Below are 16,306 nucleotides of genomic sequence, written 5' to 3'. Positions count from 1 at the left end.
TTCTTAGGAGACAAATTGAGGTCCATTGTCACTTGTTGTGTATCCTGTCTAACACTCATCTTCTCAATCAGAATCCGGGAGGAAACCGGAGCACCCGGAGGAAACCCACACAGACACAGGGAGAAAGTGCAAACTCCACACAGACAGTGACCTGAGTAGTTTGATGAACTACTAGCTGACAAACTACTTGGCAGTGGTAATCTTGACAGTTCCTCCACATTACAGTGTAGACTTGATTGTTGATACTTGATGGTATAAATATGTCCAGACAATAGCAATGCCCATCTCTGCATTCTACTTGCTGCCAGTGACAGAATTCCTGTGCATGGTCCAAAAATGTCAGTTAATGGATGATGGATCGTCATCAGTGTTAACTTTTTTCCATGATGTGGAGATGCCGGCGTTGGACTGGGGTAAACACAGTAAGAAGTTTAACAACACCAGGTTAAAGTCCAACAGGTTTATTTGGTAGAAAAAGCCACACAAGCTTTCGGAGCTCTAAGCCCCTTCTTCAGGTGAGTGGGAATTCTGTTCACAAACAGAGCTTATAAAGACACAGACTCAATTTACATGAATAATGGTTGGAATGCGAATACTTACAACTAATCAAGTCTTTAAGAAACAAAACAATGTGAGTGGAGAGAGCATCAAGACAGGCTAAAAAGATGTGTATTGTCTCCAGACAAGACAGCCAGTATTGTCTGGAGACAATACACATCTTTTTAGCCTGTCTTGATGCTCTCTCCACTCACATTGTTTTGTTTCTTAAAGACTTGATTAGTTGTAAGTATTCGCATTCCAACCATTATTCATGTAAATTGAGTCTGTGTCTTTATAAGCTCTGTTTGTGAACAGAATTCCCACTCACCTGAAGAAGGGGCTTAGAGCTCCGAAAGCCTGTGTGGCTTTTGCTACCAAATAAACCTGTTGGACTTTAACCTGGTGTTGTTAAACTTCTTACTGAACTTTCTTCCATACAGGAATTGATAGAATTTCTTTACTCCAAAATTAATCCCTAATGCTTCCCTTTCAATTTGTGTGTCATTACTTTCAACCTTCCTCAAGGTTTGAGTTGCAAAAGCAATGGGTCTTTCTTCACCTGATGGCACGACGTGGAATATCATCGCTCCAACACCAAAAGGGGATGCGTCACAGGCTAACTATAGGGGTAGGGTAGGATCAAAATGCATAAGAACTTCAGATTTGAAAGACATTTTTTTGGCTTGCATGAAAGCATTATTGCATTGTTCTGACACTTCCACTTCTTGTTCTGGCACAAGGTGTAATGCAAAGGTTTTAAAATAGTTGCGAAATTTGAAACAAATCTTCTGTAGTAAGACAACAATTCTAGGAACAAACTCAACTGGTTAATATTCTGAGGTACAGATGCCTTTGTGAAAACCTTGACCTTCAAAGGAGATTTGTGAAGGCCCATGGCACCAATCGCATGTCCCAAATACTCAATGGAGGACTGAAAGAACTCACACTTCCTAGCGGATTCCGTCCATAAGTCTTCCAATCTCTGAATGGTGGCATCCAAATTCTGAAGATGTCCACTTTTTCTCTTCCAGTGACTAGGATTTCAGCCAGATAGCACTGGACTCCACGCAGTCTACTCAGGATCTGATCCATTGCTCTTTGAAACAATGCAGTAGAAACAGCAATCTTTGGTACCAGAACAAGCATTTTTTATGTGTCATGATTGTCAGAGGTTCCTGTGACCTGTTTTGGTTTGCTCTGGCGTATTATTGTTATGATGTGGAGATGCCAGCGTTGGACTGGGGTAAACACAGTAAGAGTTTTAACAACACCAGGTTAAAGTCCAACAGGTTTATTTGGTAGCAAATGGCATTTGCTACCAAATAAACCTGTTGGACTTTAACCTGGAGTTGTTAAAACTCTTACTGTATTATTGTTACTCATAGCTTGCTTTTTCTTCCAGCAGGCATGCTCTATGTGTCTTTTTTTCCTACAGTTTCTGCATACTATATCTTTATATCAGTATTCCTCAGCTGAATGCCCTGGCTTCACACATTGGTAACATATATGAGTTTCAAAACTCTTAAGTGTCGATTTAGCCAACATTTTGTGTACTTCAGTGCACAAACTCAGTTACTGAGCTTCTTTTGTAGCCAGTTCCATCGAAACAAGAATTCCCATGGCTTTTTTCAGAGTAAAGTCATGGTTAGCAAATGTTTCTATATTGCTTCACTTTGCAGACCACAGACAAACCTGTCCCGAATTGTGTCATTCAGCACATCACCAATATTCTGCAAGTATTTTTAGCACAGCCAACTAATTGCACAATTGATCGCCCCCCATTTCTTTATTTCTTTTGTGGAATCTGAAGTCTGCAAATCCAACGGCTTCAGCGAAAAATGTGTTTGCTAAATATCTACGATTTGTTCATGTTTTAGTGCTTAGCTTCTCTGGTTGCACTAAACATCTCAAGAGATTAAACATTTTTTTCCCCATTATGCTCAGGAACATCGGCACCCTAATATCTTTTGCTATTTTGTTTGTCTGTGCAAAATAGTCAAAACACTCAGTATAGGAGCTCTATCGCTCCACATTTTGATCAAAGGATCCCACGAAGCCCGAAACTCCTGTCATTTTCTTACCAATGGAGGTTCCCCATATGCATACTTTGCAGCACATTTCCAGCAGCTACCTTTTTTAAAATTTTAAACAAGGCAACAACCCTCTTTTTAAACACACCCAGCTCTTTAATTGCTCTGCAGAGGAACATTACTCATATCCACCTTGCTCGTTATGTCCAGAGCACATACAAAGAACTTCTCTTCTAAGGCTGCTTTTCCCAGCTTTTCCTGAAAGTTTCCTCCTCAGGTGGCTAGCAAACACAGTTTAAGTCCTCATAGCCAGTTTTTACATTGTATATTGCAGAATTGACACTCGGAAGCATGGAGGGTTAAAAACAATGGGGCTTTATTTACAGGGTGATGTTCACTATACAGCTGCTTCTCCACTCTACAGTTTTCCATGTTCATGACCTGTGATGTCACTTCTGATGAATACACGAATATATTAATACAGTGCTTAGTGCCGCTACCATGTATCAATTTTAGTACATAACAGAGGTGACTTTGTTGAGATATACTCGGGTCCTACTTTATGGAATTTCACCCCTGAAGCTCTTCATCTGTTTCCTTTAAAAAAATCTACTTCAAATTCAATCTATTCAACCAAGTCTTTGGACACTGGGATATTCTTTATTTTTAAAGATGCAAGTAGTCTTTTGTTGTTCCATTTCGATCTTACTCTGGCTAACAGAAAATCCCATGGGATAGGAGTGTAAAGTAGGAAGTTAACCTTGATGGTGACAGAGGGAGAAAGTGGTGGTTGATGTCTGATTCATTGGATTAGGTACATTATTATTATAACTCTGTATATGCCTGTCAAGAGGAGTGTTTTTGTTTAATGTGTTTAAAATATTCCAGTCTGTTACAAGATAACGGGCAAGTCTTTTTTATTTATTAGCGTCACAAGTCGGCTTACATTAACACTACAAAGAAGTTATTATGAAAATCCCCTAGTCGCCACATTCTGGCGCCTGTTCACAGGGAGAATTTAGCACGGCCAATAGTCTTTCGGACTGTGGGAGGAAACCGGGGCGCCCGGAGGAAACCCACGCAGACACGGGGAGAAAATGCAGACTCCACACAGACGGTGACCCAAGCCAAAAATTTAACCTGGGTCCCTGGCACTGTGAGGCGGCAGTGTGAACCACTGTGCCACCCCTGGTGTGATATTTCCATGCATTAAGGTTAGTGTGTTGGGAATCTAAGTGACAGGAGTGCAGCTTTTGACTTTCACCAAGTCTCTTGGGGGCCAGTCAGTTGCACCATCTTCAATCTCTCGCAGGCCCATGAAGAGTTAATTTAAATAAAAATGTCCCGACGACAAAAAGGAGTGAAAATGATAAGTGGCAGGAATTACCTTCTCTGTTCCTCATTGTATAGCAGCGCAATCACCGTTTTACAAACACTGAGCACTCACTCTGATACACCAATTACTGAGCCACTTTGGCCCCAAGCCTCGGGTTACCATTGGCAACGAGAGGCGTAAAGTGCAGCAGACATTTTACGGCAGCGGTTGCTGAGCGACGCGAACTGCGGGAACAGCGCGAGCGGAGCAGGAGAGGTACCGATTGTTAACGGTTAAACTTGATGTTGTACGATGCACTAATGCACAGGTACCGATTTTAAAAATAAACTGTCGCTTGACAAAGGGTTTATAGCGCAGCAACAGGCTGTTGGATCCCAGGAGGTTTTAGATCGGTGTTTATGCTCCACACAAGCTGTAGCTTCACCATCAGAATCCTCCTCTTCCTTTCTGCTCCACCCTAAATTCCCATTTTGTCATCCATAAGATTATGATTAGGCCATTCGGCCCATCGAGTCTGCTCCACCATTCGATCATGGCCGATAAATTTCTCAACCCCATTCTCCTGCCTTTCCTCCCCCGCAACCCCCCCCCTCCCCCGTATCCTTTGGTCCCCTTATCAATCAAGAACCGATCTATCTCTGCCTGTCATAAATATAAGCCATGATGTGGAGATGCTGTCTTTGGACTGAAGTATAGGCACAGTAAGACGTCTCACAATACCAAGTTAAAGTCCAACAGGTTCATTTGGTAGCACGAGCTTTTGGAACGCAGTCCCTTCATCAGGTGACTCACCTGATGAAGGGGCAGCGCTCCGAAAGCTCGTGCTACCAAATAAACCTGTTGGACTTTAACCTGGTTGTTGTGGGACTTCTTACTGTGTCTTAAATATACTCAATGACCTGGCCTCCACAGCCTTCTGTGGCAGTGAATTTTGCAGATTCACCACCCTCTAGCTAAAGAAATTCCTCCACTTTGCGGTGCTAAAAGGGTCGTCCTTTTACTCTGAGGCTGTGCCCTCGGATCTTAGTCTTTCCTACTAATGGAAACATCTGCCTCAGCCCCACTCCCGTATGCTGCCGAGTTCCACTTTATGACCATTCTGAGTAAAGAAATTTTTCACGAATTCCTTTATGCATTTATTAGTGACTAACTGACTGGCAGAACTAATGAGGCAAGGGAAAACACAATGAACGGTAGGATGTGAGGAAGGTGTGGGGTGGCATGGTGCACAGTGGTTAGCACTGCTACCTCACCACCAGGAACCCAGGTTCAATCCTGGCCTCGGGTCACTGTCTGTGCAGAGTTTGCACTTTCTCCCCGTGTATGCGTGGGTTCCCTCCGGATGCTCCGGTTTCTTCCCACAGTCAAAAGATGTGCGAGTTAGGTTGATTGACCATGCTAAATTAACCCTAGTGTCAGGGGGATTAGCAGGGTAAATGTATGGGGTTGTGGGAATAGGGCCTGAGTGGGATTGTGGTCTGTACAGACTCGATGGGCCAAATGGCCTCCTTCTGTACTGTACGTTAGCGACCAGGCTAACGTTCTGAGGACACATTCAAATCCCATAAATCTGGAATAATAAAGCTAGTTTTGGTAATGGTGACTATGATTGTTATTGATATAAACTAATCTGGTTTACTAATGTCCTTTAGGGAACTAAATCTGCCATCTTTACCTGTGACTCATAGAACATAGAACAGTACAGCACAGAACAGGCCCTTCGGCCCACGATGTTGTGCCGAGCTTTGTTTGAAATCCAGATCAAGCTCTTTCCTCCCTATCATCCCGAAGTACTCCATGTGCCTATCCAATAGCTTCTTAAATGTTCCTAAAGTTTCTGACTCCACTATCCCTGCAGGCAGTCCATTCCACACCCCAACCACTCTCTGAGTAAAAAACTTACCTCCAATATGGTTAACTCTTCACTGTCCTCTGCAATGGCCTAGCAAGCCACTCAGTTCAAGGGCAATTAGGGATTGGCAGCAAATTTTGGTCTTGCCAGTAGCAACCATATCCCATGAAAGAATAAAGAAAAAAATGTCTTGGAGGATTATGGGACTGGAGGACGTTACAGAGATAGGAAGGAAGCAGACCATGGAGGGGTTTGAACACAGGGATGAGAATTTTAAAATCAAGATTTTGACTTGGAGCCAATGTAGGTCAGTGAGCACATTGATATTAGGGGAACAGGACTTGGTTTGAATCAAGATGGAGGCAACTGAGTTTTGGATGACCTCAAGGTTTAGGAGGGTAGATTGTGGGAGGCCAGCCAGGACTGTGTTAAAATGGTCAAGTCCAGAAGTAACAAATAAAAGAACAAGGGTTTCAACAACAGTGAACTGAAACAATGATGAAGTCGGGCAATGTTGTGAAGGTGGAATAGGCAGCCTTAATGATGGTATGAGTATGAGGTTGGAAGCTCATCTTGGGGTCTGTATGTGATACCAAATAAATCTGTTGGACTTTAACCTGGTGTTGTGAGATTTCTTACTGTGCTTACCCCAGTCCAACACCGGTATCTCCACCTCTGTATGTGATACCAAGGATGCAAACTGACTGGCTTATCTCAGACTATTGCATGGGAGAGAGATGGAGTCAGTACGGAATGAAGTACGGAGTGAGTACTAAAAGCAATAGCTTCAGTTTTCCCAATATTTGGATGACAGTTCTGCTCCTGCAATATGGATGTTGGATAAGCAGTCTGATAATTTAACAACAGTGGAGGAGTCGAGAAAGTTGCTGGTTAAGGCAGATAAGCAAGATTTGGGGAAAAGGGGAGAGAGAGGAGAAAAGAACAAATAAAACGTCTGCGATAGAATGGAAGGCAGAAATGATTTGAATGGCAAGGTTAATGCGACAAGTTCGGACAATTAAAGTCTTTCCATCTGTTGTATCTGTTCTGATGATGCCACCTTCTAAATGTATGCTATTTTCATCGCGTTTATATTTGAACTCGAGCACAATTGATAACATCTTCGCTTCATCCATGCTGTTGACTCTGTTCAAAATTTTGAAGGTAACCATGATGTGGAGATCCTGGCGTTGGACTGGGGTAAACACAGTAGCACAAGCCAAATAAGCACAAGCGCAAGCTTGTGCTACCAAATACATCTGTTGGACTTTAACCCGGTGTTGTGAGACTTCTTATAAAATTTTGAAGACTTCCATTAGATTACCTCTGTAATCCTTTTGAGAGAAAAGTGGCCCAGCCTGTGAATTCACCCATGATAATTGTATGCTTACAGTTCTGATTTTTTTTGCATTTTCTTTTGCACTTTTTGTAATTGGAACTGTATGTACTACTCTAATTATGGTATAATTAAGATTTTATGCATGTTTAACTGAACTTTTGTGTTTGAATTTTATTATCCTAGATGGGATTCCCATTGCTTTAATGGCTTTGTTGACCTGTCTTGCTACTTTTAATGACCAGTGAATCTGTAGCCCTGGGCCCTTTTGTGCCTTTATCCCATTTAGACTGTTATTTTTCATGGCCTAAAGGGCCTACTTATTCATTTTGTTAAATGGATCACCATATTATACTTCAATTATATAATCACTCATTAAAACATGTGCCAACTAGATATAAAGTACAATATAACTATAATCACTTACTAATAAGGTACTTGTTAAATATAATTATGTTTTCAATTATATAGTTAATACATAGGTACCTTTCAAATGTAAGTATTTTATATAATTCACAAATATAAATGATAAGTTGTTATACTTTATATGATCACTCAACACAGGTACTAATTATTAATAATACTTGCATTTATGTAATCATATACCTGTACACTGATTAAATATAGTGTTTTTATACTTTATTTTATAATCCAACATAAAGGTACCTATTGAGTTTGGTTACATTGCACTTGTATGGTCACTTTTTAATAGGTACTTAGATACCTATTAAATATAGTTGTATTATACTTCGAATAACTACTCACTAACACAGATACCGTCATTGCGACTGCATAGAAACCTATTTAAAAAAGTACTTTAAATCATGAATTGAAATCTAACTGATAACATGATAGTCAATGTTTCACAAAAGCAGTTTTAATTTGAAAGTTAGCCTACAACATTTACTGGAATTAACATTCTACTGCTTTATTTTTCATGTTAGCAATGGATTTTTTTATCAGTACTACCTGTTCTCCCATCTTATTGCTTGCATGTAGTCCAGAGTGGAATTGTGGTGTTTAGTTGCAAAACTAAAGTTGCCTTTAAGGACACTACTCAAAGTAGTCAAAGCCAAATTCTACTCGTAGATTGTTGGAGTCAATCTGAGGACAATTGCAATTGCTTGTGAATTTCAGGTCAATGACTGGCTCTCCCATTTTTAAGATAGTTTTACATTTGTATCAGATTATATATTAGAAGCAAGATTTGTTTATGTTGATACATCTTTCATGTTGTTCATTGTGTGAGTCATTGGTAAAACAACAATGATGATTTGCAGAAATAATTGAGTAATGAATATTGCAAGTGAAACGATTTGGAAAGATAGTGTTAAGTGATCTCCCCAGAGACTGTGAATTGTGTGTATTTAATTGGTTCTTGTAAAATATATAAAAAATATTTTCCTTGCTCATTGGAGATCAACAAATAAATGAACTTGTTCAGCCTTATCTGAGTTCTAGCACTCTGGCATCTTTTTCGATTTGATTTATTATTGTCACATGTATTGTTTCTTATGCACTATACAGACAAAGCATACTGTTCATGGATAAGGAAAGGAGAGAGTGCAGAATGTAGTGTTACAGTCGTAGCTAGGGTGCAGAGAAAGATCAACTTAATGTAAGGTAGGTCATTCAAAAGTCTGATGGCAGCAGGGAAGAAGCTGTTCTTGAGTTGGTTGGTACATGTCCTCAGACTTTTGTATCTTTTTCGCGACGGAAGAAGGTCGAAGAGAGAATGTCCGGGGTGTGTGGTGTCCTTAATTATGCTGGCTGCTTTTCCAAGGCAGCGGGAAGCATCGACAGAGTCAATGAGTGGGAAGCTAGTTTGAGTGATGGACTGGGCTTTGTTCACGACGCTTTGTCGTTTCTTGCAGTCTTGGATAGAGCAGGAGCCATACCAAGCTGTGATACAATCAGAAAGAATGCTTTCTATAGTGCATCTGTAAAAGTTGGTGAGAGTTGTTGTGGACATACCAAATTTCCTTCGTCTTCTGAGAAAGTAGAGGCATTGGTGGGCTTTCTTAACCGTAGTGTTGGTATGGGAGGACCAGGATAGGTTGTTGGTGATCTGGACACCTAAGATCTTGAAGCTCTCGACCATTTTTACTTCGTCCCTGTTGATGTAGACAGGGGTATGTCCTCCACTACACTTCCTGAAGTCGATGACTATCTCCTTTGTTTTGTTGACATTGAGGGAGAGATTATTGTCGTTGCACCAATTCACCAGATTCTCTATCTCTTTACTGTGTCTTGTCATTGTTTGAGATCCAACTCACAATGGTGGAGTCATCGGCAAACTTGAAAATCGAGTTGGAGGGCAATTTGGCCACACAGTCATCGGTGTATGAGGAGTATAGTAAAGGGGCTGAGGACACAGCCTTGTGGGGCATCGGTGTTGAGGATGATCATGGAGGAGGTGTTGTTGCCTATCCATACTGATATTTTTAAACTTTAATATTTTGTTAATCTCTTTCCTATTTATTTTTTCCCAGGTGCAGAGTACAGTAAGGGAATGGGATATGATATTGAGCGATTTGTAGGCTACGTAAATGAAGGATTGCTATGTTGCATCTGCCGAGATGTGTTGGAGAATCCTTTACAGGCTCCATGTGAACATGCCTTCTGCACATCGTGTATCCATGGGTGGCTCGTGCAAAACCATAATTGTCCTGAAGATCGTCAGGCCCTGGATGTTTCCATGCTTCGACCACTATTTAGGTAATCTAGACATCTATGTAATATTTAAAACAAAGGGTGTGCATGCATATTTCCTGTTGCACACTTTTCTCAGTCACACTTAAGAGTCAATTCTTTTCTGGGCTCATATGCAATTTTTTTCCAATTGGATATGCTGAGAGACTTTCCTACCAACTGAACATACTAATAGGGGGAAGAATGCCTGTGGCCTAATGTCTTATAAAATAATAAATTTTTATCCAGGCTGATACTGATCCTCATATTTTCATGAGCCACTGTTTTCTGAATCAGCCTTTAATTTGGTACTTCAACATACGTTTTCTTCAAATATATATAAACATCCATTGCATTCCCTTTATCAATTTCCTCTGTTACTTTAACAGAAAATTAAATTGGATTACTCAAACACCTTCTGCCTTTTTCAAATCCTTGCTGACTCTACTTAATTAACTCAAACTATTCATAAATGCGTGTTGATTCTTTTCCTTGATTATTGTTTTAAGCCCTTAAAGCTGTTAAATCGAATGGCCTATAGTTACTAGGAATGTCTTTGCACCGCTTCTTGAACAAAGGTAATATATTTGCTGCTTTTCAGTCCTTTGGCACTTACCCCATATCCAAAGAAAATTGGAATATCATAGCAAGCTCTTCTGCTATCTGCATTTCCACTTCCCTTAGCAACCATTTGGCAGATAAAGCGAAGGAGAATCCAAAGAGCTTCTACAAATACATAAAGGACAAAAGAGTAACTAGGGAGAGAGTAGGGTCTCTTAAGGATCAACAAGGTCATCTGTGTGCAGATCCACAAGAGATGGGTGAGATCCTAAATGAATATTTCTCATCAATATTTACTGTTGAGAAAAGCATGGATGTTAGGGAACTTGGGGAAATAAATAGTGATGTCTTGAGGAGTGTACATATTACAGAGAAAGAGGTGCTGGTAGTCTTAAAGCACATCAAGGTAGATAAATCCCCGGGACCTGATGAAGTGTATCCCAGGACATTGTGGGAGGCTAGGGAGGAAATTGCGGGTCCCCAAACAGAGATATTTGAATCATCGATAGTCACGGGTGAAGTGCAAATGTTGTGCCTTTGTTTAAAAAGGGCTGCAGGGAAAAGCCTGGGAACTACAGGCCAGTGAGCCTCACATCTGTGGTGGGTAAGTTGTTGAAAGATATTTTGAGAGACAGGATCAACAGGCATTTAGAGATGCAAGGGCTGATTAGAGACAGTCAGCATGGCTTTGTGAGTGGAAAGTCATGTTTCTCAAATTTGATTGAGTTTTTTGAAGGGGTAACCATGAAGGTAGATGAGGGAAGTGCAATTGATATTGTCTACATGGACTTTACAAGGCCTTCGACATGGTACCTCACGGTAGGCTGTTGCATAAGGTTAAACCTCATGGGATCCAGGGTGAGATATCTAAATGGATACAAAATTGGCTTCTTGACAGAATAAGAGTTTTAACAACACCAGGTTAAAGTCCAACAGGTTTATTTGGTAGCAAATGCCATTAGCTTTCGGAGCACTGCTCCTTCGTCAGATGGAGTGGAAATCTGCTCTCAAACAGGGCACAGAGACACAAAATCAAGTTACAGAATACTGATTAGAATGCGAATCTCTACAGCCAACCAGGTCTTAAAGCTACAGACAATGTGAGTGGAGGGAGCATTAAGGACAGGTTAAAGAGATGTGTATTGTCTCCAGACAGGACAGCCAGTGAGATTCTGCAAGTCCAGGAGGCAAGCTGTGGGGGTTACTGATAGTGTGGCATAAACCCAACATCCCGGTTTAGGCCATCCTCATGTGTGCGGAACTTGGCTATCAGTTTCTGCTCAGTGACTCTGCGCTGTCGTGTGTCGTGAAGGCCGCCTTGGAGAACGCTTACCCGAAGATCAGAGACTGAATGCCCGTGACCGCTGAAGTACTCTCCCACAGGAAGAGAACAGTCTTGCCTGGTGATTGTCGAGCGGTGTTCATTCATCCGTTGTCGTAGCGTCTGCATGGTTTCCCCAATGTACCAAGCCTCGGGACATCCTTTCCTGCAGCGTATCAGGCAGACAACGTTGGCCGAGTTGCAAGAGTAGGTACCGTGTACCTGGTAGATGGTGTCCTCACGTGAGATGATGGCATCCGTGTCGATGATCCGGCATGTCTTGCAGAGGTTGTTGTGGCAGGGTTGTGTGGTGTCGTGGTCACTGTTCTCCTGATGGCTGGGTAGTTTGCTGCGGACAGTGGTCTGTTTGAGGTTGTGCGGTTGTTTGGAGGCAAGAAGTGGGGGTGTGGGGATGGCCTTGGCGAGATGTTCGTCTTCATCAATGACATGTTGAAGGCTCCGGAGGAGATGCCGTAGCTTCTCCGCTCCGGGGAAGTACTGGACGACGAAGGGTACTCTGTCCACCGTGCCCTGTGTTTGTCTTCTGAGGAGGTTGGTGCGGTTTTCCGCTGTGGCGCGTCAGAACTGTCGATCGATGAGTCGAGTGCCATATCCTGTTCTTATGAGGGCATCTTTCAGCATCTGGAGGTGTCTGTTTCGATCCTCCTCATCCGAGCAGATTCACCACACAGGACCTTCAACCAATGCTATACACTAGATACATCGATGACATTTTCTTCCTTTGGAGTCATGGTGAACAATCACTGAAACAACTATATGATGACATCAACAAGTTCCATCCCACTATCAGACTCACCATGGACTACTCTCCGGAATCGGTTGCATTCTTGGACACACGCATCTCCATTAAGGACGGTTACCTCAGCAACTCACTGTATCGCAAGCCCACGGACAACCTCACGATGCTCCACTTCTCCAGCTTTCACCCTAAACACGTTAAAGAAGCCATCCCCTAGAGACAAGCCCTCCATCTACACAGGATCTGCTCGGATGAGGAGGATCGCAACAGACACCTCCAGATGCTGAAAGATGCCCTCATAAGAACAGGATATGGTGCTCATCCCCACACCCCCACTTCTTGCCTTCAAACAAACGCACAACCTCAAACAGACCATTGTCCGCAGCAAACTACCCAGCCTTCAGGAGAACAGTGACCACGACACCACACAACCCTGCCACAGCAACCTCTGCAAGACGTGCCGGATCATCGACACGGATGCCATCATCTCACGTGAGGACACCATCCACCAGGTACACGGTACCTACTCTTGCAACTCGGCCAACATTTTCTACCTGATAAGCTGCAGGAAAGGATGTCCCGAGGCATGGTACATTGGGGAAACCATGCAGACGCTACGACAACGGATGAATGAACACCGCTCGACAATCACCAGGCAAGACTGTTCTCTTCCTGTGGGGGAGCACTTCAGCAGTCACGGGCATTCAGCCTCTGATCTTCGGGTAAGCGTTCTCCAAGGCAGCCTTCACGACACACGACAGCGCAGAGTCGCTGAGCAGAAACTGATAGCCACGTTCTGCACACATGAGGACGGCCTAAACCGGGATGTTGGGTTTATGTCACACTATCGGTAACCCCCACAGCTTGCCTCCTGGACTTGCAGAATCTCACTGGCTGTCCTGTCTGGAGACAATACACATCTCTTTAACCTGTGCTTAATGCTCCCTCCACTCACATTTTCTGTATCTTTAAGACCTGGTTGGCTGTAGAGATTCGCATTCTAATCAGTATTCTGTAACTTGATTTTGTGTCTCTGTATGCCCTGTTTGAGAGCAGATATCCACTCCATCTGACGAAGGAGCAGCGCACCGAAAGCTAATGGCATTTGCTACCAAAAAAACCTGTTGGACTTTAACCTGGTGTTGTTAAAACTCTTACTGTGTTTACCCCAGTCCAACGCCGGCATCTCCACTTCTTGACAGAAGCCAGAGGGTGGTTGTATAGGGCTGTTTTTCAAACTGGAGACCTGTGACCAGCGGTGTGCCTCCGAGATCAGTGCTGGGTCCACTATTATTTGTCATTTATATTAATGATTTGGAGGAGAATATAGGAGGCATGGTTAGTAAGTTTGCAGATGACACCAAGATTGATGGCGTAGTGGATAGTGAAGAAAGTTATCTCCGATTGCAATGGGATCTTGATCAATTGGGCCAGTGGGCTGACGAATGGCAGATGGAGTTTAATTTAGATAAATGCGAGGTGATGCATTTTGGCTTACTCAGTTAATGGTAGGGCGTTGGGGAGAGTTACAGAAGAAAGAGATCTGGGGTACATGTTCAAAGCTCCTTGAAAGTGGAGTCACAGGTGGACAGAGTGGTGAAAAAGGCATTCAGCATGCTTGGTTCCATTGGTCAGAACATTGAATACAGGAGTTGGGATGTCTTGTTGAAGTTGTACAAGACATTGGTAAGACCACACTTGGAGTACTGCGTACAGTTCTGGTCACCCTATTATAGAAAGGATATTATTAAACTAGAAAGAGTGCAGAAAAGATTTACTAGGGTGCTGCCGGGACTTGATGGTTTGAGTTATAAGGAGAGGCTGGATAGACTGGGACTTTTTTCTCTGGAGCGTAGAAGGCTGAGGGGTGATCTTGTAGAGGTCTATAAAATATTGAGGGACATAAATCAGCTAGATAGTCAATATCTTTTCCCAAAAGGTAGGGGAGTCTAAAACTAGAGGGCAAAGGTTTAAGGTGAGAGGGGAGAGATGCAAAAGTGTCCAGAGGGGCAATGTTCTCACACAGAGAATGGTGAGTGCCTGGAACAAGCTGCCAGAGGTAGTAGTAGAGGCGGGTACAATTTTGTCTTTTAAAAAGCGTTTAGACAGTTACATGGGTAAGATGGGTATAGAGGGATATGGGCCAAATGCAGGCAATTGGGATTAACTTGGGGGTTTAAAAAAAAAGGCGGCATGGACAAGTTGAGCCAAAGGGCCTGTTTCCATGCTGTAAACCTCTATGACTTTGAATCTATAACTTGAGGTGCAAGCCATCACAATCAGGCAGTTTATTCATTCCAAACAGCCAGCCTTTCCATCCTGCCAACCAATTTTCACTCCACAAATTGCCTCTATCATCTTCACTTTTCTTCCTGCATGTATGCCTTGACATTTTCCTCATCTTAGGAATGGAGATGAGTATTGCAATCATCAGTCAACCGCTCACTTCGCACTGCATGATGCAGAGTTGATCATCAATGAAGCAGCTGAAGGTAGTTGAGCCTAGGACACTGCCCTGAAATGATGTTTAATAAAGAAAGATACAAACTTCTTTAACCCCTTCTTAAGTTCAAGTATTTCTTGATCCTCGTTATGGAAGAAAATCACTGCCTCTTCACATCCTAGGTATAAACTTGTTTCCTTCAGTGAGTATGTAGACTAATCTATTTACTTAACTGTGTGAGAAGTGATTTTTTTCTGTATGTATCTGTAATAGGGATGCAAAGATATGCAAGTTAGGTAATTTTTTGATTTGATTTATTATTGTCACATTGTATTAGAATTGGCCATGCTAAAGTGTCCAAAGATGTGAAGGTTAGGCGGATTAACCATGGTAAATGTGCGGTGGTATGGGGGATAGGGTGGGGAGGTAGACTTTGGTAAAGAGGCTTTTTCAGAGAGTCTGTGCAGACTCAATGGACCAAATGGCCTCCTCCTGCACTATGGAAAAGGTTGCTTATTCCTAACAAGCCGATTAAAGATTGCTTAAATTTTCTGTTTTTGAGCTGATGTGTTACAGGCTTGTTTTCAAAACATTTCTGTGGACATGTGAATTGTTCACCAACTTCTTCGCCCCATTACTAGCCTACCTTTTCAACAATATAAACTCCAATTCACTGTGAGCTATGTTATGCAACAGCTCTTATTTTACCAATTAAGATTTTTGTCCATGAAAATGGCTGTTATACCCCTGTTTGATGGATAATTATATAACTTATTTGGTACCTGATTGATTTTAGTATTGCTTTTAGCCTTGCACTCATCCGCAAGAATACTCATAAAATGGGGAAACAATTTATACTGTATGAGAAGAAAGTGTTGATTGGTTGGCAAGTAGACTCTGGTCATTGCCATAGAGTCATAGAGGTTTACAGCATGGAAACAGGCCCTTTGGCCCAACATGTCCATGCCGCCTTTTTTTTTTAAAACCCCGAAGCTAATCCCAATTGCCTGCATTTGGCCCATATCCCTCTATATCCATCTTACTCATGTAACTGTCTAAATGCTTTTTAAAAGACAAAATTGTACCCGCCTCTACCACTACCTCTGGCAGCTTGTTCCAGACACTCACCACCCTCTGTGTGAAAAAATTGCCTCTCTGGAGACTTTTGTATCTCTCCCCTCTCACCTTAAACCTATGCCCTCTAGTGTTAGATTCCCCTACCTTTTGGGAAAATATATTGACTATCTAGCTGATCTGTGCCCCTCATTATTTTATTGACCTCTATACGATCATCCCTCAGCCTTCTACGTGCCAGAGAAAAAAGTCCCAGTCTACCCAGCCTCTCCTTATAACTCAAACCATCAAGTCCCAGTAGCATCCTAGTAAATCTTTTCTACACTCTTTCTAGTTTAATAATATCCTTTCTATAATAGGGT

General features: G+C 42.2%; 1 protein-coding gene across 3 annotated transcripts in view; it reads left to right on the top strand.

Moving 5' to 3' along the window:
- The first annotated feature begins 4,108 nt into the window (after positions 1-4,108).
- The window catches only part of rnf41l (ring finger protein 41, like), a 31,149-nt gene continuing 18,951 nt past the window's right edge, over positions 4,109-16,306 (top strand). Inside the window, exons 1-2 of one of the 3 annotated variants that reach the window (XM_078215976.1) lie at positions 4,109-4,213; positions 9,587-9,812. In XM_078215976.1, the coding sequence (XP_078072102.1) occupies positions 9,607-9,812 (206 nt within the window). In that variant the 5' untranslated portion in view covers positions 4,109-4,213; positions 9,587-9,606. The remainder of the gene's footprint in view (positions 4,214-9,586; positions 9,813-16,306) is intronic. The other 2 variants (XM_078215975.1, XM_078215977.1) reach the window with 2 other exon arrangements.

The sequence above is a fragment of the Mustelus asterias genome, chromosome 7 (assembly GCF_964213995.1).
Source record: "Mustelus asterias chromosome 7, sMusAst1.hap1.1, whole genome shotgun sequence".
Classification (NCBI taxonomy): domain Eukaryota; kingdom Metazoa; phylum Chordata; class Chondrichthyes; order Carcharhiniformes; family Triakidae; genus Mustelus; species Mustelus asterias.
Note: the sequence above shows the minus strand (reverse complement) of the source record. Positions and strands in the feature narration are given on the sequence as shown.